At 38.3% G+C, this 22,442-nt stretch overlaps 3 protein-coding genes across 14 annotated transcripts in view; 2 read left to right on the top strand and 1 right to left on the bottom strand.

Annotated features, from left to right (window-relative positions):
* Nucleotides 1-3,492, top strand: part of LOC135464639 (tensin-3-like) — a 185,125-nt gene extending 181,633 nt beyond the window's left edge. For all 12 annotated transcript variants that reach the window (XM_064742105.1, XM_064742104.1, XM_064742106.1 and 9 more), the window contains 5 exons: nucleotides 1,007-1,093; nucleotides 1,748-1,873; nucleotides 2,525-2,616; nucleotides 3,024-3,101; nucleotides 3,432-3,492. In XM_064742105.1, coding sequence (XP_064598175.1) covers nucleotides 1,007-1,093; nucleotides 1,748-1,873; nucleotides 2,525-2,583 — 272 coding nt within the window. In that variant the 3' untranslated portion in view covers nucleotides 2,584-2,616; nucleotides 3,024-3,101; nucleotides 3,432-3,492. The remainder of the gene's footprint in view (nucleotides 1-1,006; nucleotides 1,094-1,747; nucleotides 1,874-2,524; nucleotides 2,617-3,023; nucleotides 3,102-3,431) is intronic.
* LOC135464430 (tensin-3-like) lies at nucleotides 3,002-5,419 on the top strand. Its single transcript, XM_064741855.1, has 4 exons — nucleotides 3,002-3,101; nucleotides 3,432-3,515; nucleotides 4,854-5,028; nucleotides 5,347-5,419. Exons 1-4 carry the CDS (start codon nucleotides 3,002-3,004, stop codon nucleotides 5,417-5,419), a joined length of 432 nt encoding a protein of 143 aa, XP_064597925.1.
* A 6,754-nt stretch (nucleotides 5,420-12,173) lies between these two features.
* Nucleotides 12,174-21,748, bottom strand: LOC135464636 (uncharacterized). Its single transcript, XM_064742094.1, has 4 exons — nucleotides 21,576-21,748; nucleotides 18,992-19,105; nucleotides 16,326-16,421; nucleotides 12,174-13,253 (listed from the first exon to the last, which is right to left on the bottom strand). Exons 1-4 carry the CDS (start codon nucleotides 21,700-21,702, stop codon nucleotides 13,027-13,029), a joined length of 564 nt encoding a protein of 187 aa, XP_064598164.1. The 5' UTR covers nucleotides 21,703-21,748; the 3' UTR covers nucleotides 12,174-13,026.
* Nucleotides 21,749-22,442: the final 694 nt, after the last annotated feature.

Raw genomic sequence — 22,442 nt, 5'->3', positions numbered from 1 at the left:
CTGATAGTCAACACACAAGTTATTATCTGATAGTCAACACACAAGTTATTATCTGATAGTCAACGCATAAGTTATCTGATAGTCAACACACAAGTTATTATCTGATAGTCAACACACAAGTTATTATCTGATAGTCAACACATAAGTTATTATCTGATAGTCAGTATGTGAGTTGTTATCTGATAGTCAATACACAAGTTATTATCTGATAGTCAACACACAAGTTATTATCTGATAGTCAACACACAAGTTATTATCTGATAGTCAACACACAAGTTATCTGATAGTCAACACACAAGTTATTATCTGATAGTCAACGCATAAGTTATCTGATAGTCAACACACAAGTTCTTATCTGATAGTCAACACATACGTTATTATCTGATAGTCAACACACAAGTTATTATCTGATAGTCAACACACAAGTTATTATCTGATAGTCAACACATAAGAAGCAATGTTGAATACATGCAGGGGGCCTGTGCTAAATTGTTTGACTAAAGCATTTAACATTTTTTGTAGTCTAGGTTTGATTTTAATCTTTGCATCCATAGGATACAATAATTTCGTATACCATTGTAACTTTGATTGGACACGACATATGTACATGTACATAAGGTTTTAGCATTTCTTCAGTCAAGTTGTAATCTTGTCATGGCTGTTTTGACAGATTCTGTGTAAAAGAAGAACTATTTGATGATAGGTTATCGTAATTTTGATTGGTCATGACAGATTTACCCTAATTCAACCTTTTCAACAGCCTCTGGAACCAATATTTTGAAACATGCTGATATAACTATGGTGTGTAGAGAAATAGTTTGCACAGTTTTATGAAGCTTGCATCTTTAATGACACCGACAAATCATTTTTATTGAAATTTTCATTAATAATTGCCAAAATTTCACTGAATAAAATGCTGGAGTGGTTAAAAAGGTTGAGGGTTTACAGTACCTGTTTTAGCATTTTTTCAGTCATGTTGTAGTCTTGCCTGGTTTGGTTTTAATAGATTCTGTGGATACCGTGAACACTACACCACGCTTTGTGAAGGACACTTCCAAGTATTGGTACAAGGCTAACATCTCACGTGAAGAAGGTAAGACAGATCATGGCCCTGTTATTCAGTTGAGAGATTTAAGTTTAAACAAAATTTAACTTGAATCAATACTTGAATGTCGAAAACTATCGAAAAAAAGTACATCATACCAAAGAAAATTGATCAGGTTAGACTTTGCTGGTATACTGATCTGAAGCCCACATAATGTTAATAAACCACAAGTCACATGGTTACGGTTATGATGATGCAAATCTTAAATTTAACTTACGGCACTTTCTGGCTCAGTGAGCTGAAGTGTCACTCTCCACCCAGCCTGTCAACAGGTCTCAAGCTCAAACCCAGCACACAGTGCTTTCACTGCTCAGGTATCCATTCAGGCAGAGGTGAACATTTTCAGGAATATGTTTTACCAAATGATTGGAGATTTACTAATTTTGTTTAAAATTTGGCCATGTTATGATATTTAGTAGCTCAGTGCTTTTATTTCTGGTAATAGGAAGTTGTCAACGCTCCTCCAAGCTTTCTGCACCTATAAACCTTTCAGACATTATATAGGAAGTTGTCAACGCTCCTCCAAGCTTTCTGCACCTATAAACCTTTCAGACATTATATGAGCAAAATATTCTTGAGCATCATATTTGTCCAAGTAAATAAATAATTAAATAAATGTATTCTACCATTGTGCCTTTTTAGCCATTCAGATGTTGAAAAACAGCCCTCCAGGAAGTTTTGTCGTTAGAGACAGTAACTCTTTCCCGGGAGCGTTTGGACTGGCGATAAAGGTGGCACAGCTCCCACCCAACGTACAGGCCAAGTCGAGTAAGTCTCTCATCGGGTTTATTTGGACAGAACCTAAGCTAGGCAAGCATCGAGTCCTAAAAAAGCTGATAGGATTTTGAATCAAATCTACGACTGTTTAAAATATTTCGCTACTGTAAACAGTGTACTCTGTTATCCAAAAACTAGTGGTATTTGCAAAGAAGTGTGTTAATGCCTCGAATAATTTGCAATTGCATCGATGTACCCAAGAACTCCACTTTGATGTTGTGTATTGGACAAGGGGAGATAACCTAGATGCCACTTTCTGTTATTAAATTTGCAATGTTAGTTTGTTACCATAGATACAATAGAGGTTATTAATTAGACTTCTCAGCTACAGAGGATGGCTCTATTAATGAAGTGTAAAGGTTGCATCATTAATGGTATGTCCAAAGAGAAAAAAACTTGTAATGTTAGCCTGTAAACATATGTACCAACATCTGGCATAAACAATTTTAAAGAAAATTAAAGAAAATCTTTAAGAACCTGTTCAAATCAGAGAGAAATTAATAATTGCTCAAGGCTTGAACAATGAAGAGCTGGCACATATTGTTGTTTTGCTGCAAAATTCCCAGAGTCACAACCACAGTAAAAGGTGGTTAGGACAGGAGTGGGTATGTAACGAAATGGGTGTGACATGTCTGTTTTCAGGTGACCCATCAGCTGACCTAGTGCGTCACTTCCTGATTGAACCACACCCAAAGGAGTGAGGCTGAAGGGCTGTAGTAATGAGCCTGTGTTTGGTAAGTTCTGTCTGATCTACCTGACAGGTTGCCATTAGCACAACCTTACCTTGAAGACAGAATACCATATTTTTTCTTTTGAATCCAGGTTCATTAAGTGTAGATGTGCATTTGGCTTATCTCTAAAGTGTAAGTTTTCTCTTGTTAACTGAGTGGTCAGCGCAAAAGGCTAAATGATGAGCTGTGAACAACTGGCAGATAGTCCAGGTATTAGTTGGATTAATAATAAAATGTATTACTGTTTTAATTAAGTCATGATCTTTGGTAAGTAAGATACAAATAGCTTAACCGTTGTATTGGCGCCATACCGTAGCGGTTTTCTCATGATGTTACGTTTGCAGCTTGCGATAATGTCAGACTTATCATAGATACATTTTCTAACCCAATGCTGTTGTTTGACCACACAGGAAGCCTAGCTGCACTGGTTTATCAGCACTCCATCACCCCCTTGGCTTTACCCTGTAAACTCCTTCTGCCAGAGACAGGTACATACTTTTTTGCTTTCTCAGTTTTACAAAATATTCTCAACAATTGAACTCTAGTTTTTCTTCCTGTGGAACTGTTCGAATTTAGTTGTTGGGCACCCCCCCCCCCCCCCCCCAAAAAAAAACGAAAGTATCATTGTTCAGGAAGTGTTATTGTAAACCAGTGGTGAAGAGTGAGTCAGGTACTATAAGGTTAATTCTTACTTCAGAAACAAATCTGTGAATACAGTGATCATTTCAACACTTGAAAGCCTCCATGCCTGTTTGGTAATAGCGTGTCCGTCCTGATACGTGCCGTCTTCCGTACATTTTTCTTGTTTGTTTTGACAGATACTGTAGACTTTGGAATGCCCGAATCTCCCAAGATCAATGAAGTACCCAGTTCAGCTGCCGCCCTGCTGGCCCAAGGTGCTGGTAAGTGCCAAAAACCTATCTCATTTATCATATCATAGTTTTTCAACCTTTTTATGTGTTCAGTGGTAAATTATGTATAATTTGTCCAAATTTAGGCCCTTGATTATGGCACTAATATATGTTTGGTGGTTTTGCCATTGTCAGGGCTGAACATGAAAAAGGTTAAAGAAATGTAGTATGGTATTTGAAAGGCATACATATGTTTTATATACTTGTTAAAGGTGTCCATATCTCTAAAAGGAAAGAAAGCGGCAGTGCCCGAATCAGGCTGGAAAAAGTAATCGTTTTGAAATAGAATCTAGAATATCTTGTGTTTTGTAGAATATAGGTGTACGTGCGAGCAAATCTGCCTACTTGTACAATTTAGGCGTATTTTGTACACCAAACACAGAGAAAATACGACCGTATGCTAAAGAGGTATTAAATATGATTAGACGCCATACACGGAAGACAATAAAATCCAGAGTCCGATTTCATTTTTTATTTTTATACAAGTCTGTTTTTAGTATCAGATCCACTATTTTAGCATTCACATTACAGTGACAATTTTGCAGGAAACCCACTTGCGAATTATTATAGCTTAGATGCACCGCACAAAGGCTTTCCGAATGGTGACCTGTTTATTTCAACTCTTGATGTTTTTTCCCGCCCATGCTTTTACCAGTAAAATAGCTGGCGATTAAATGCCTGGCGGTGATGTGTACAAAAAAAGCAAATGTAAAACCAGGAAGTCACTTACTGTGAGAAATTCTTGAACAAGAACACCTTAATTTTCAGAATTACAGCGTCACAAAATCCACATTATTACATGATCAGTGCAGGTTCCCGATCTAGAGCAGCTGTCAAACTATTTGGATTCAAGATTGCTCCTGCCACAAATATTTTTCCATGTGTGTGACATTTGCCCAAATCGGCAGTAAACCAAACATGTCTTTTGTTTAGCCCCATAGCCCCTTAGCCACATTTTTTTGGAAATTCCTGACATCTCAAGTAAAAAGTTACTGTAATTAAAACGTTTTTGCACTGGTGTTTTCATTTGGAGAGATTTTTGAGAAGGGTTAAAAATATATCTGCCACTTTGTTGCGATTTTGTACACATAAAATTTGATTTGTACACATAAAATTTGATTTGTACACATAAACATGAGTGTTTGTACATGTTTTATTCACTAGTGGTAGGCACGTATGTGTGAGGCATTCTCTTCGAATTAATTGTGACAGTTACTGTCGCTTCCTGTTTCCAGCATATAAGCTGTTGGATTTGAAATTCTTTCGCTTTCATTTTACCGTCAATTCAGCAATTATCTGGACAAGTATATTTTCACATTCTGTTTACAGCCTGTAACGTCTTGTTCATCAACTCAGTGGACACAGAATCTCTGACTGGGCCCCAGGCTGTGGCTAAGGCCATCAAAGTCACCTTTGACAACTTCAATGACCCTAACCTGAAAACCACAGTTGTTCATTTTAAAGTCTCCTCACAGGGCATTACGCTGACAGACAGCAACAGAAAGTAAGTGCTGATTGCTACCAACAGATTTGAGTTCATCCCCGGCCCTGATTCTTTTGTCTTATCCTTATATCTGACAGAACCCTGAACGTGATGCTTTTCTGCTTATATACACATGGATATATTTTTCGGTAATGTCAAGCTGTTCCATGAATTTTTTAGATGTTAGACATAGACATGTTTGATGTACAAAGCCGTAAGAACTTTCAGGGGAGATAACTCTAATGTGAAAAATACTGGGGCCACAAGTGCATGCGATGAAGTCTTAGGGGTTTTTGGTCTTTTTGGTAAAACTTATTTCTATTGCTTTTTGCATTCCAGATTGTTTTTCCGTCGCCATTACCCTGTTGCCGCAGTAACTTACTGTGGAGTTGATCCAGAAGATCGAAGGTGAGCTTAATGTGAAAATTGTTAACATTGGCCTTAAATTATCACATGTATGAACTTTTTTCTGTAATTACTTGCAGTTGTATTAAAACATAACAGTTTTTGACAGACTTGCACTAAAATCATGTTTTTTCTGACACTTTATGACAGTTGTTTTTCCATAGTGGAAAGTTACACTTTTATGGTTAGCCCACTATTAAACAGTTATTAAATCTATATTAAATATTATTTATCCAATTCCAGATGGAAGAGGACATTCGGACGTGCCAGGAGCCCCTGCAGATGCTAAGTAAGATTTTTAAAAATTCTTTTGGCACCATAAGAAGCTTAGTGTAATAATTTGTAGCTAAAGGGAGAATGTGTAATTTTATGCAGGTATGTCCAAAAGTGAGACGTCTTGTTTTGTGACAACTCAAAACACAAAATGTGCTGCTTGTACACAGCTGGTGCCAATTTCACAAAGCATTTTTTTTATCCTGCACTTGTCGTACGATATTTTGTACATCATTATTAATGCACCATTATCCTATATGTGCAATATTGTAGAAATACGTCATCTTTGTTAAAGTGGCCTCTGGCTCTGCACATAGATAACCACTTACCTTCCACCAAATACAGCATACCAGTACGTATTCAGTTCAGCAAGTAAACATCTTTGCATCACATATGGGTTGTTTATCAGTTTTTTGCCAGAGTTTGGTGGTTTACTCTTGGATATGTGTTTTCACATACCCATGACAGTGACCAGTGTAGTATAACATACTTGAACATAGGCAGTGTCCAATTGAACATCAATCTTTTACATATCTGAATTTTTTTTTTTTTTTTGCCCTAGTACTTATTATTACTTTTTTTTTTTTTTTGTAATAAATGCAAACATGAATCTGATGAATTTTCTTTGCCTTTCCAGGGTGTTTGGATTCGTTGCTAGGAAACAAGGCGGAGTCTCTGACAACTGTTGCCACATTTTTGCAGAGCTCGACCCAGAGCAGCCAGCCTCAGCCATTGTGAACTTTGTTACAAAAGTTATGATTGGTCAAAACAAAGGGAAGTCATAATCTGCTACCTTCATCGCTGCTCCTTTCAGTTTACCTTTGACCTTGACCTTTTGATCATTGGATTCGTTGTGCCATTTGGGGACAGCTTGACCCTTTAACCTTAAACCTCAAGGTTGGAGATCAGATTTGTCCAAAAGACTAACTCTGGGAGTGGACACTAAAAAATGGTTGCCATTTCTTCTCAAAACAACTCAGATCTCTGGGATGAAAGAATTAAGTGATTTTTAACCATCACTCTTTTTATCTTGCCTCATGATTATAACCTTTTAACTCTTTGTGTTCCCCGTTGTCATGGGCCCATGGGGAAAGAACTCCTGCTGGTTTCGGAGTTGTAGTACACAAAAAATCATCACTTTATGGGCCTGTTGTAAAATTTGTTACTGTTAATCTGATATTAGAATGAAGTGTGGTTTGCTGCTACATGTACCTTACTTAAGAATATCCCAGTCACATGAATCCTTGTGGAGATCATGCTGGGTGTTTAATCACAAATTCTGGAGGTTGAATTTCTTTGGTGCTTTTGTATGAAACAAACATTGTCCTTGTATATAGAACTCTTCTGTGTTGAAAAGTAGATTCTGACTTGACAGACCTGTGTTGAAATGCATTCAGGAGTTGAGTAGTGCCCTCTGGTGGTAATAAGTGTAGTAAGTTAAGGGTAGATTACTCATGGACTTATAGGCACCACATGTTCAGAGAGTTCTTTTTTAAACGATCTGATGTTAGGAGAGGAACTGGCTGCATCAGTAGTAACACTGGACGAAATGAAATTGCGAATGAATAACTGATGATGATATTTATATGTCGTTGTTATATGTGTGTGTATATATATATATATCTATATCTAAATATAGTGACTGTATAGGAGTGCACCAGAGTATGTTGTATTGGTCATCTATATTTGTACTGATATTTATCAATGCATGTATGGCCGGTAAGTAGGTTGCAGGAACAAATTAAAACTTATATTATTAAAAAAAAAAAAAAAAATTTCAATCTCGTGCGCTGCTCTTGAAAGCTGAACGGCACTTTGTGGCGTTTTACTTTAGCACGACTACTTCTGTTGACGTAATGTGTCTGTTGTTTCTTTAAGAATAGGTCTTAGCTGCAGTTGCTATAGCAACAATTTTGCTGGCTGTTGATTGGTTAGTTTCTGGAGGCAGCATTACTCAGTTGTTACAGGTTTGTTTTGTTTAGATGTCTTTGCTGTAGATGCTTTTGTGAAACATTTCACTTAGTCTCTTAGTGGTGATTGCCATGTTATTTTTGAATCATTTAGTGCTTTCTTTTGTTTCCTTACAATTATAAAAGGAATCATCCTCATAGATGTTTCCCAGGAAGAGTACACAACTACGCTTCTATTTTATTTTATTTTTTTTTGTGTGTAAAACAGATATGACTATATGTATAACCCAGTGATATTAAAATTGAGAACTGTGGATTTTAGCTGCTGGTATCCATGGAAACGTGCCAATTAAATAGGAATGGCTTGCTGCTGAGAAACCTTGTGATGAGGCTGTTGTTGTTGTTGTCACATTTCGACTGTGTACGGGGGTCATGGTTTTGCTTTTGAGTTATGGTTCAACCCATCTGTTGATTATGTTCATAATATTTTATATGTATATTGTGTTATTTCCCCAAAGGTATGTTTTGTCTGATTATGTTTCATAATTGTGTATTTTTTCTTCTTGAAATGTGTTCAGTACGATCACATGACCATGTCATACATTTTGTCTCTTTCAATTCCGCCAATCTGCCTCTGGTAATATTTAGTTTTTTATCATATCGCCTTTTTGTAGCGTGACCTTTTAATTTGTTGGCACTGTACTTATATAAACAATTAGAAAGCAGCTTTTTCTTTAGTAATTTATCGTATTTAAGCATTTGGGTTGAATTTGTTTTTTTTTTTTGCATGGTACATGTATGTATATTTTTCTGTTGGCTATGATACATAGTGCCTGACATGATGTTAATTCACAACTCAGAAGTCAGTTTAACCATCTCGGACTATTTTACTGGGGGAAAGGTTATGCCCGGCGCACAATGATAGGCATAAATGCTGTGTTGTGAATTGGTTTTATCTTTATGGGTCGGGTTTGGGAAGGGTAGGTGTTCACCAGTAGTGTTCAGTGAGCATGTGTCATGACCCCTCCATGAATAGGTCAGCCAGGTTGTGAATATGTTGATTATAGAATACCTCTTTGTACTTTATACCCTCAAATATACACGTACAAGCTGAAGTAAATATAACAGGCTTGGAAGCTGTTGCTTTATACCTCTGAAATTGTCGTTATTGTAGATTGACCTTAACTTTGACCAATGTCTCGGATAATCTGCTGGTAATTTTTTCTTTTCTTTTTTTTTTTGTCAAAGTTCATAGTGCTAATCATAATGGAACCGCCGAAAAAGTTTAACTTGTCAGATTCAAAACTTCAAGTAGATCCACAGCCTTGGTGTAGAAGTGACAATTTGATCGCTGAAATTGCTAGCAATTCCAGCAACTTGAATATAGCTTTGAGTCTGTCAACTGTGTCCATCAGCTGTTTGACTTTCGACATGTCGGTTTTCTTGTCTGGAGGAGATAAAGCACTCGGAAGTGATACAGGTCTTGGACGTTCTTCGTTTGCTGGAGAATCATGTACAGTCTGATATTATAACTGTTTTCATTCACATAGTCTCAGGCTAATAATGGAAGATATTTTGATATATGTTATGTCTTACATTGGTTATGTATATATATACACGTATCTATATGCCTTGACCTAATAGACATTCTGATTACTAATCTCATTTATTGAGGTGTCTGGAAATTAAGGAGTTTGATTTTAATTTTGCCAGTAGTTACCTACTTCATATAGTGCCGGCACATAAATGATTGATGCCACATGTACAGACCTGCTACCACGTGCATTTGTTCATATACGTAGTTAGCACAAGACTCTCATTTTGAAATAAGCATCACTGACCTCCAGGGCTGTTATACTAAGGAGTTGACGTTTGAAGCGTTGTTATCTCCCTTTAATGGACTTGAAATGTTGTCACCAAGTGTGGACAAAGAAGATGAACTTATTTCATGCATGGTAACAGAAATACATGTAATTGGATTTAGTTCATGAGATTGGCAGAGAGAAAGCTGGGGACATACAAAAGCAAGATCGAGAAAAAATAACGTGTAATTTACTTGCACATGCATGGCAGACGCGAGTATGGCCTTTCATGGCATTCACATGTTTTTAAGGAAACTATAGTGCTTTCTCACTAAGTGTTTTTTGGTTAAAAGAACTGCTTCCAAAAATATTTCAGGGCATTTGCATTTTGGAAGATTTCCATTTTAAACAGTGACGATTGGTTTACAGGAAAGCTTCATAGCTGTCTAACTTGTACATTGTACATGGGATATGTTTTGCGTAGTGAAACCTGTTCCTTAATTTTGGTGTGTCGGCCTAGTAATGGACAGGTGTACATAGAATATTAGTGACTGCACGTCCGTTTGTCTGTCTGCTTGTTTTAGGCCTCTGCTTCCTGCAGCATATACTACGGTCAGTGGACTGTTAATTGTCTATTTACCATTAACTCTGTATCCCCGTGGACTATTGTCTATATTAATAAACTTTTAATAAAAACTAAACTATTTGTATCAAAAAACACAACCTCTCTGCATTTTCTTTCATTTATTGGAATTGCATGGAAATTTGATTTTTTTTCAGCCTGGCAGGAAGAGCCAAAAAAAAAAACGTTATTGTAATACCATGTATAACAGCCTTTATTATGCAAATTTCACTTGCTTGTTGGCAATAACTGCTCAACAGCACGAAGTCTCTTCAGGTAACCTTACATGAAGTTTAGTGCAGGTCGCCTATCCTCCATCAATCTGATTTATACCCTGAGCTTGGTATAAGGTTGAAAATCAGCACCGTCACTTGGAAAAGTTCGCTGTTATTTTTAAAACAACGTCTAGAATTCCATCTCCTGACCGACCTCGTGTAGAAAAGTCACATTCTTGACCACTGTGTTAAGCAACAAATCATTAATTGAACACTCGTTGAAGGATTGTGGTTTACTGTGCCTTGTCTGGTTTCCTGAAACTGACTATTACCATATAAATCAAATGTTCTTGGATGCTGTGTTATTACACCAACCTGTCAGGTCTGCTAGAGGGTTAATATACTGCAGTTTGTAAACACTGGCCATCTTCTTACACTGTGTTGAGAAATCATAGAAAACCGCAGCTCAATTCTAAGACAAAAATAAAGAAAGCAACAGATCTTTATCGAGAATAAATGTACTTTATTTCATAAAGTTCTTAAAAATACATAGAAAAATATACGTTTATGTAAACGTAAAGCAAGTTACTTTGGTTTCAGCATTTTTTTTGTTTTATCAAACACTTATAGTGACACAAGGAAGCATGACCTTGTTAAACTTACAAATCCAGTTTATAACTTGATATAAACACTGCAAAAGTTTTTTTTAAGAAACGGTAAATATGATAATCAAAATATATAATCCACATAGCCCACTCTAGCACTTTAGAAGCAAATACATGGGGTAAAGGAAAATGTAGTATTCACAGAGTACATCAGGTTAAGGTCTAAAAGCACAGATTTGAGTCAGAGAAAGCACATGGCAGTTTGTGACCTCCAAGCACAGTCATTGATCAGTGAATGCAGAGTTTCAGGTCAATGAAAGTATAGTGTTATAGTATAGAAGGCACAATATTGCATGGGGTCTCAAAATATTAACTGAAAGCACAATGTTATAATCAGAAAAGATATTTTACTGCATTACCTTTTTTTTGGGGGGGGGGGGGAGGTGGTGAATCAGAACGTCCACCAGGAGCACTGAGCGCTCCAGTCTGTGGATCTATAGGTACACCAACGTCCAAGATATTGATCACTGTATGTCCACAGTTTAAATGATCTTTAAATTAACACAAAATTAACAAACACTAAAACACTTTGTTTCAACAAAAGGGTGTAATTCCAGGTATGTTGTTAACTTGAAGATTATCACAGATGTCGACTGAATCATGATCAGCATTCGTCCCGTCAACCATTCTGTCAACCACATCAGCGTGTACAGAAAATAACTTTTAATTATTTAGAATAAACCCCTAAAGTTAAGGAAGATTCAGACTGCTGGTGAGATTTAAGAATACGATTACTTAGCAACATATCTAGGCTAAAACCCAATGATAATGTTGTACAGAATTGTACAATGTCACATTGTAACGTACATTCACACAAACACCTCAAATCTGGCAAACTACATGTATTATGTGATTTATTTTAGAGTGCCATCTATTCACACAGGGCTAGGCACTTTACATAAGCAGTAAGCATATAACAGAATAAAAAAAAAAGCACTTTATTCCGTTCACAGATTTAGCCAGAATTTGAAATCAGGCCATCTCATTTCCAATTTTCTCCTAATTTCCCGATCTCTCCCATGTTAAGTTGGTCAGAAAAGGGCATCTCAACGACACTGAAACACCCCACTGGTTAAACCTATGATACAGTTTACATAAATCCAGTTACACTTTAATAACTAAACACTAAGAATGAAACCTGCCATGATAATTATTGGATGTAATTCCTTAGTAAACTTCATCTAATGCCATGTAATACCTAATGCCATGTAATACCTACCAATCTAGTTCAACAAAACAATTTAACATGGAATGCAAAAAATCAAAAATTCAAAAATCAAATAGGACAAACCTTACGTAATTGTGGAGTTGTTATATTCAAAATGCCTCCCAGAGCAGGTTCTGGGAATCAGCCTACATATGTGAAACAAAACTATGAACTTGAGATATTTCAAAGCTTGACTTTTCTATTCCATCCAGAATCACAAGTATTATTCATTCCTATCAACTTTTCCCAGTGCCATGCATAAAAATGCTATATACACAGACATGTTTCATTTTGAACATTTCATAAATTTATACGTACAGCCGCTGATTTTACTTCCTTCTCACCTTGAACTCTCCACAAAAATATTTTAATGTAACTTGATTTAGTGTACGCCATTCTTTATCAAAATTACAAAATAAACCTAAGTTCAACACATAATGTCAAGGTCATGTATGTTGATCTGTCTGTATCTTTTCCTGTGCATTAACTTTTACTTACCATTAAAGTCTCTTACCATTTCAAGTATTATCACCGACCATAGGTACGGATTTCAAGAGATCTGGGGAATTTAGGAGGTGTATAAAAATGTATTTTTCAGGTTCTAATATACAGAGTTATGGGCCTTTTCTACTGTTAGCACAGAAACAAAGTGCTAAGTTTAATTATTATGCTTGAGATAAATATATGTGTCAAAATATTCATATCCTTGGACTAAATGTGTCAAAATATAGATATCCCTGGACTACATGCTAACCAGGTCAAAACACAGACAGGACCACATGTGTTACCCTACTCATTCTGCAGGAAAAAAAGAATGACAATGAAATCTTAACAAAGGTCGTAATATTCTTTACCACATTTGTGTGGTATTTAACAGCATCAAAATTTTTAATCATAACAAATTGTGAAAGGCAAAAAACCTACTCATACGGCTTCTGCACTGAGCGGAGAAGTAACTTCTGACTTGGTGGAATTTTAAAGCAGCCCAGTTCAAATTTGTCAACGAGAAGTCCTTTCAGGTTCACCTCCAGTCTGATACAAGCGGACAAAGAGGACTTGGTGAAAGTTACGTTGTAGAAGCGCAGACAAATGCCAGCCAACTTGGTCAGCTTGGGAATTCCAAAGCACACTGGAGGAGGATTTTGTGCTGAAAATAACAGACATTTGATTTGGAATTTTCTGAGATTCACTTGAAATGATTTAGTTACAAGTAAACATCTCACAGAATTCAGGTTCAAATAAACATCTGCCTGGATTAAGCCAGCCTTATGTGTGGAGGCAACCAAAGTAAATCACCGACAAACCAGTGTAAATCACTGTCAAACCATAGTAAACCACTGACAAATTAAAGTAACCACTGACAAACGAGAGTAAACCACTGACAAGCCAGAGTAAACCACTGACAAGCCAGAGTAAACCACTGACAAGCCAGAGTAAACCACCGACAAATGAGAGTAAACCACTGACAAGCCAGAGTAAACCACCGACAAATTAAAGTAACCACTGACAAACGAGAGTAAACCACTGACAAGCCAGAGTAAACCACCGACAAACCAGTGTAAATCACTGTCAAACCATAGTAAACCACTGACAAACCAGAGTAAACCACTGACAAGCCAGAGTCAACCACTGACAAGCCAGAGTAAACCACCGACAAGCCAGAGTAAACCACTGACAAGCCAGAGTAAACCACCGACAAATGAGAGTAAACCACTGACAAGCCAGAGTAAACCACTGACAAATTAAAGTAAACAACTGACAAACCAGATTAAATCACTGACAAAGAGTAACTCACTGATTAATTTTTTCCAACATGTGACATACAGATATAGTACAGTACAGTCACATGCTAACCTTAAATTGTCTTCCCATCCTGGTCGGACAGTCGGCTTAGGATACATGTACGGTGACTGGATGTTAAGCAAATCTGCAGTCAACATCAATGCTGAGCAAATCTGCTGTCAACATCAATGCTGAGAAATCTGCTGTCAACATCAATGTTGAGCAAATCTGTTGTCAACATCAATGTTGAGCAAATCTGATGTCAACATCAATGTATCAACTGGCCATCATACACTCAAGATTGAAGGGGCGCAGTGATTCAGCGCACTAGTGCAGCGTAATGACCCAGGAGCCTCTCACCAATGCAGTCGCTGTGAGTTCAAGTCCAGCTCATGCTGGCTTCCTCTCCGGCCGTACGTGCGGATGGTCGTGGGTTTCCCCTGGGCTGTGCCCGGTTTCCTCCCACCATAATGCTGGCCGCCGTCGTATAAGTGAAATATTTTTGAGTACGGCGTAAAACACCGATCAAATAAATAAATAAATAAATACATGATGGTTGAATCATCCCAACAAGAATGGTATATGGTTTTGCGAAATCATCTGGCCAACACAAAATTCTAGTTTCAGTTTAGACTTGAATGTTTGATCCAAATCTGTCCACTGTCTGTCACATGGCACACACTCAAACCTATCTTTTTTCAATGCCCCTCAACTTTCCCGACCAGCTCTCTGAAAGGCTTCTAGTTTACTAATGTTGGAATTTCTTCATTAATCTCCTGCTCTGTTGTCTTGCCCAGTTCACATGTGGAGTCATGTTGTCATATATATTGGCTCTATGACATGTAACTGGTTACCGGTATCAAATCTGTTTTAACAGAGATTGGGCCTTTGTTTTATCAGCGAGTACAATGAATGGAAGCATGGTGAGATATTGCTGCTGATATTATGAGCATAATGACTCACATGACACAGTGTAAACTGTGAATGACTCACATGACACAGTGTAAACTGTAAATGACTCACCTGACACAGCGTAAACTGTAAATAACTCACATGACACAGTGTAAACTGTAAAAAACTCACATGAAACAGCATAAACTGCAAATAACTCACCTGACAGTGTAAACTGTAAATAACTCACATGACACAGTGTAAACTGTGAATGACTCACCTGACACAGTGTAAACTGTAAATAACTCACATGACACAGTGTAAACTGTAAATGACTCACATGAATCAGCGTAAACTGTAAATAACTCACCTGACACAGTGTAAACTGTACATAACTCACATGACACAGTGTAAACTGTGAATGACTCACCTGACACAGCGTAAACTGTAAATAACTCACATGACACAGTGTAAACTGTAAATGACTCACATGAAACAGTGTAAACTGTAAATGATTCACCTGACACAGTTTAAACTGTAGAGGCCTCCCCTGACACAGCGTAATTGTAGAATGAATGATTATGGCTTAAAGCCACATCACTAATGTTTCAGCCATATTGTGGCGATGTACAGTTTACATAAAACTGTAAATGACTGGCCTGGCACAGTGAAAACTGTAAATGACTCACCTGACACAGTGTAAACTGTAAATGACTCACCTGACACTGAGTAACATAATCCTTACAGCGCACGTGTTGCTCTCTTCATTCGTTTTACATCACTGCCACCACTAGCAAATTCTGCACACAAATCTTGAACAACACTGAGGTCAATGAGGTCACAGTGACGAGACAGGAAGTGAGGTCAGAAACAATTAAAACTCTGCCTCAACCTTTGGTTATAATATAAACATGCTTTCTAACACCTGAACCCATTTTTGTAGACGAATGCTGATTATGTAGTTCACCATGAGAACACCAGTGGTGAGGCGATGTTGGTCAGCCTGTCTATTGGTGGCAGTGATTTAAAGCAAGCATAAAGAGTGAGACTTGCTGTAAGGAGAATGACTGTGTAGCTGTAAATGACTCAACTGGCACAGAATAACTGAAAATGACTCACCTGACACAGTATACATGTACATGTAGCTTTAAAAGACTCATTACAACATGGTGTAACTGTAAATGACTCACCTGGCACAACATATATGTTGTCACAACAATGTTTTGTTGTCACGTCTTTTGACTAGTATTTGTACAGTAACAGAACAAACTTGTACAACTTTGACATCTGCATTTTCCCCAATCATTATGCAGTAAAAGTACACAAGGAGAGCTCTCTATTGTTGAAGGCAGATTAAAGTCTTATCAATGTACACAAAAACATGTCTTTACTGTAAGAATGTCATAACATTACAATTTGTAGCTGTAAATGACTCACCTGACACTGTATGTGAATGACTCAGGCATAGTATGACTGCAAATTACTCATATAACAAAGTCTAACTGTAGATGATCCCTATGACACAGTATAATGATAGATGACTCACCTGACACTGTGTATTTAAAAATAATTGTTCCATCCAGAGAAAAGGTGAAAGAAATTCCGTATTGTGGACTGGGCAGGTAAGTCACGTTGACACAGCCTAGAATAAAATAGAGAACATTCAACAGAATCAAAATATGCTATGGTGGACAGGTAACACAGGTAAGTCATGTTCACACAATCTGTGATGAACAAAACATAGAAGATTCTACCAATCAAAATATGATAATGTTGAGAGGCATCATAATGACACAATTTGTAATGAAGACACCGAAGCAAATTTGACAGTCAAAATATGGTAGCGCTGACTGCGTAAGTATAATATGAAGTCATATTAGATAGAACATTCCACATTATCACAATTCTGAACTGTGGACTGGAAAAATAAGAATATTTCCCCATGATGCAGAACATCAGAGGGATTTTAGAACACAGATGGAGGTTGCTAGCTACAATTACTGCTGGAGCACAGATCCAGCAGCTAGCGTATCCACCTGCAAATTATCATTTAGATTTTAACGGAAATACGGCTATGCCAAATTTTGTTTACAAAATTCACGTTTGAGGTATAATTCATACCTGTTAATTACCCCTCTATTTTATCCGATCAAGAATGGTTGGAAACTTTCGGAAACAACATGAACTTCCTGGCTATGCTGGACCAGCTTAGCATTCCTCATGGAGGATCTTCTTCCTACAGAACTGTTTTGGCAGCTATCAGTTCACGACTGCAGGATTTTTAATTTCAAGACTGATCGCTGGGATCTTTGAAAAAACTACAATTTCAAGCCAAGCTTTCATGTTACTTTATCTCTTGGGACACATCCTAAACTGCATATTTAAGAAATAAAAGACACACATATTCACTCTCACAATGTAAAGTTTATTTTCTAAAATATCATATTACCTCACCTTGATTTGAATTGAATCTATACTACCTCACCTGGATTTGAATTATATCTATACTACCTCACCTGAATTTGAATTGTATCTATACTACCTCACCTGAATTTGAATCATATCAATACTACCTCACCTAGATTTGAATTGTATCTATACTCCCTCACCTGGATTTGAATCATATCTATACTACCTCACCTGGATTTGACTTGTATCTATACTCCCTCACCTGGATTTGAATCATATCTATACTACCTCACCTGGATTTGAATCTTCTCCATACTACCTCACCTGGATTTGAATCATATCTATACTACCTCACCTGGAAATGAATTGTATCTATACTCCCTCACCTGGATTTGAATCTTCTCCATACTACCTCACCTGAATTTGAATCATATCTATACTACCTCACCTGGATTTGAATTGCATCTATACTACCTCACTTGGATTTGAATCTTCTCCATACTACCTCACCTGGATTTGAATCATATCTATACTACCTCACCTGGATTTGAGTGTATCTATACTCCCTCACCTGGATTTGAATCTTCTCCATACTGCCTCACGGGGATATGGATCATATCTATACTACCTCACCTCGATTTGAATTATATCTATGCTACCTCACCTGGATTTGAATCTTCTCCATACTACCTCACCTGGATTTGAATCTTCTCCATACTACCTCACGGGGATATGGATCATATCTATACTACCTCACCTGGATTTGAATTGTATCTATACTCCCTCACCTTGATTTGAATCTTCTCCATACTACCTCACCTGGATTTGAATCTTCTCCATACTACCTCACGGGGATATGGATCATATCTATACTACCTCACCTAGATTTGAATTATATCTATACTCCCTCACCTGGATTTGAATTGTATCTATATTACCTCACCTGGATTTGAATCTTCTCCATACTACCTCACTGGGATATGGATCATATCTATACTACCTCACCTGGATTTGAATTGTATCTATACTCCCTCACCTTGATTTGAATCTTCTCCATACTACCTCACCTGGATTTGAATCTTCTCCATACTACCTCAGGGGGATATGGATCATATCTATACTACCTCACCTACATTGGAATTATATCTATACTACCTCACCTCGATCTGAATTGTATCTATACTACCTCACCTGGATTTGAATCTTCTCCATACTACCTCACGGGGATATGGATCATATCTATACTACCTCACCTGGATATGGATCATATCTATACTACCTCACCTGTATATGGATCATATCTATATTATCTCACCTGGATGCTGATAATACCTGTACTATCTAACCTGGATGTTGATAATGCCTACTTGCTAGCCAGCTCAGTGTTACCCTCATGTATTCTGTCTGGGTGGCTTGGTTCTACTACCTCACCTGGGTGTTGATAATACCTGTGCTACCTCACCTGGATATTGATAATACCTGTATTAAATCCCCTGGATGTTGATAATATCTGTACTATCTAACCTGGATGTTGATAATACCTGTGCTACCTCACCTGTATGTTGATAATACCTGTATTAAATCCCCTGGATGTTGATAATATCTGTACTATCTAACCTGGATGTTGATAATACCTGTGCTACCTCACCTGTATGTTGATAATACCTGTATTAAATCCCCTGGATGTTGATAATATCTGTACTATCTCACCTGGATATTGACAATACCAGTGCTACCTCACCTGGATGTTGATAATACCTGTGCTACCTCACCTGGATATTGATAATACCAGTACTATCTCACCTGTATCATCCAGCTTCACTACGGGCACACTCAGGTGGGCACAGCAACCGCACTGATTGCTTATACACTTGCAGCCTGTTCCACTAGTAGACTCTGACTGGATTGGAATCGCTTCTGGAAAAATAATAAATAACCAAATATTTACATTGGTTGTCTCAATATATACACCAGCTTATATACATATATATATATATTTCAATATATTTCTTATCTATTTACAACTACAGTGGTGTCATCATGCCAGGCTAGGATGTAAAAGTCAACAAAAGTTCAAATCTCTGCCAGGTCAAGTGTAAAGAATTTAAAATTGACAGCTTAAGTACTAAAGGTAATCACATGGAGACTACATACCGGTAGCTATATATATAGGTCTGGTGTGATATGCATATCGGTTGTGGTCTCGTGTCCAGTGACCTTCACTGAGCTGGCACAAATGATGAATGATTAGAGCTTACACACAACACGTCAGGGTGCAGTCCTTTGCTACAACATGTAGAAAGGAACTGAGAGTATTGTTTGTTATTTAAATTTGCATTTGCTGCTGAGAACGGCGATTTGTCATACACATGCGTCTAGGTCGCTCACATGGCTACACTTCTCCATTTTGTATTTGTATTTGCGCTCACAGAAAACAAATATAAAAAAAGCAAAGATGTAGAATACTGCAGGATGCTTGTGTATGTGGTTGTAATGTGTTGGCCTAGTTTAGTTAGTCGTTACATGAAACCGAACACATACAACAAATAACTGAAATAAATCAGTTAACAAATAACTGAAATAAATATTGCATGTATTCAAAATAAATAAGAGTTACATTTCTCATCTAAAGTGCATCACAACACTGTTTACAACTGCAGGGTGGCTTGATTGCTGACCCTCCTCGTTAACCTGTACAGGGCCCCACAGCACCTCCGTCACAGCTCCACAGCCTCCCTTTCGCAGCCTGGTCATAGCCAAGCAACCCTGCAGCCTGTTCAAAGCCAAACAAATTTGCAGCCTGCATGGTCACAGCCTCACAGTTCCAGGGCCTGGTCGCAGACCAAAGATAAGGACCCCGGCATCTCTACAACAGCCTGATTGCAGCACCGATCACAGATTCCCCATTTAAGCCCCTTAGCTGTCCGCTCAATGGCCGACACCAGAGATCAGCTTTATCTGCTCATGCACACCTGAGTTACATCAAAATATTCTCACACACCGAACAAACAGGTAAAATGTCTTTTACAACTGCCTTTTACAAAATCGGGTTTGCCCGCTCTTAGGCTGAGTACAATAGAATACCCGACCAGGTTAATTTGCAGTCAGTCCCTGAAAGTTCTCTGCGGAAATACCTAGTCAACTGCTGTTACAATAGTAGGACTGAGAAAAGCCTAAACTAATCAGGTCTGAATTTAACACTGTACATGTATATTCAACAGGTTTATCTGATCCAAGAGGTAACCATACTCTGCTGCGATTAGAATGGCAGAGTTGAGAATAGTCCAAACCACGCAGGTTTACAGCAAAAAGTGGTACGCACTGCATAGCAATAATCCCAAACTCTACTGCTGTTTTAACCAGAAGCCTGTTGGACAGACTAACTGGACAAGTTGCACTAAACTGCTGTATAATGCCGTCAGCATTGGTTGGTATACTTCTAATGGTACCAAGACCAATGTTATCGTCATGAGGTCTGGAGGGCACCTCTCGTTTCACGGCAAACACGCTCTTATATATGCTGCTGTGGAACTCTTCTGCGTGGAGGTAACACTAGGCAGAGCTAACCACTCTCAAGTCATGAAGGAAAACACAGCCTAAACCAGGAGTGAATGAGTGAGTGCTTGGGGTTTAACGTCATGCTCAACAATTTTTCAGTCATATGACGACAAAGGAATCCTTAGTGTGCATGTACGTGTAATGTGCCTCCTTGTTGCAGGACAGATTTCCACTGCTCTTTTATTTAGTGCTGCTTCACTGAGACGACTTACCGAAGGCAAGTAAGCCAAGGAGCCCCGCCCGAGCCATTATACTGATACAGGTCAACCAGTCATTGCACTATCCCCTTCATGCTGAAGGCCAAGCGAGGAAGTTACAACTTCCTCTTTTAAAGTCTTAGGTGTGACTCGATCAAGGATTGATGCTGGATCTACCGGTCCCGAAGCGGACGCTCTACCAACGCCTTAAACCAGGAAGTAAAAATCACTCGCCAGGATTATCAATCAAAACTGAGACAAATAAACATTAACAGGTAATAAGTCGAGTTGGCATTTCAAGAATCTCCCAAGTTCATGCAGGTTGAGACGAGTCAGGTTTTATGGTAGCGGCTAACGGCGCCGTTGGGCCGACAAACCGGCTATGCGAGATGTGCACCAAAACCGAAAGTGCAAGCAGAAGAAGACTGAGAACTGCCATTACCACGACGTCGTTTTCGTTTCCTGAAATGCTTACTCGGCTTATTCAGACACCACACATGTTTCTCGTTTTGAACAGTACACCGAATCTGTTAGCAGTTTTCAGCCTAAAAAGCCTGGACTGTGTGAACCGTCCGTTCACAATCACGTCAGCTGTCATGGTCAAAATCGCTAACCGTCACATCTTGTCTTACCTTGTATCTCCACCCAGTCGATTGCCATTTGGTCGACCCTCTTCTTTTCCATCAGCTGGACAACTCTCGCAGCCTGAGTGCCAATAAGGCATAAAACTGAGACGAGAAAATAAAGTTTTAGGGACATTTTTGCAAACCGAAAGTACTCGATCCTCACCTCAGCCAAGTCAGATGATTCGGAGTTACCAGCGGCAGGTCTGTGATTGGGACCCTGTGTCTCACAGGGCCCCTGTCACCGTCTGAGCCAATAAGCAAGCGTAGACCTCAGCAAAAAATAAAGCGTTATTCTCAGCCGCAAGTTTACACATTGAAACGCCACCTGGTATTTCGTTAAACATGGAATAATGCTTTATATCACTGTCACCATGTAAAGTGAGCCAGGGGAGCGGCATATGAACTTTAAGGAGTATGGGAAAGTTGTTGCATGTCGAAGTTCTTTGAAGCATGTTTGAAGCTATTACAATATGTCATGGTATCCTAGGATGGTATCCCAAGTGCCTGTGCATGCCAGAGATGTCATGCAGGGTATAATGACACCGGGGGAAGTGTGTGTGTGTGTGTTGTGTGTGTGTGTGTGTGTGTGTGGTGTGTGTGTGTGTGTGGGGGGGGGGGGGGGGGGGTTAGCTCCGCTGTCATCTGCCCGCCAACTCTTTCCATGTGACTGTAGCCGACGTGTGCAACTTTAAGTCAGTTATGCCTGCCTTAGGTTTTACATTTTTAGTCTGACTGATGACATTTGCCGAGACAAAAATTTTCATTAGTGTGCAAGAATCTCAGTAGTTTGTTGTCAATATAATTTTTCTCATAATATATGACCATAGTATTCATCATTCAAACATACACTGGTTGAGCGATGTCGGATGGGAA

The sequence above is a fragment of the Liolophura sinensis genome, chromosome 4, assembly GCF_032854445.1.
Source record: "Liolophura sinensis isolate JHLJ2023 chromosome 4, CUHK_Ljap_v2, whole genome shotgun sequence".
Lineage (NCBI taxonomy): Eukaryota > Metazoa > Mollusca > Polyplacophora > Chitonida > Chitonidae > Liolophura > Liolophura sinensis.
This window is presented reverse-complemented; position numbering and strand designations above follow the sequence as displayed.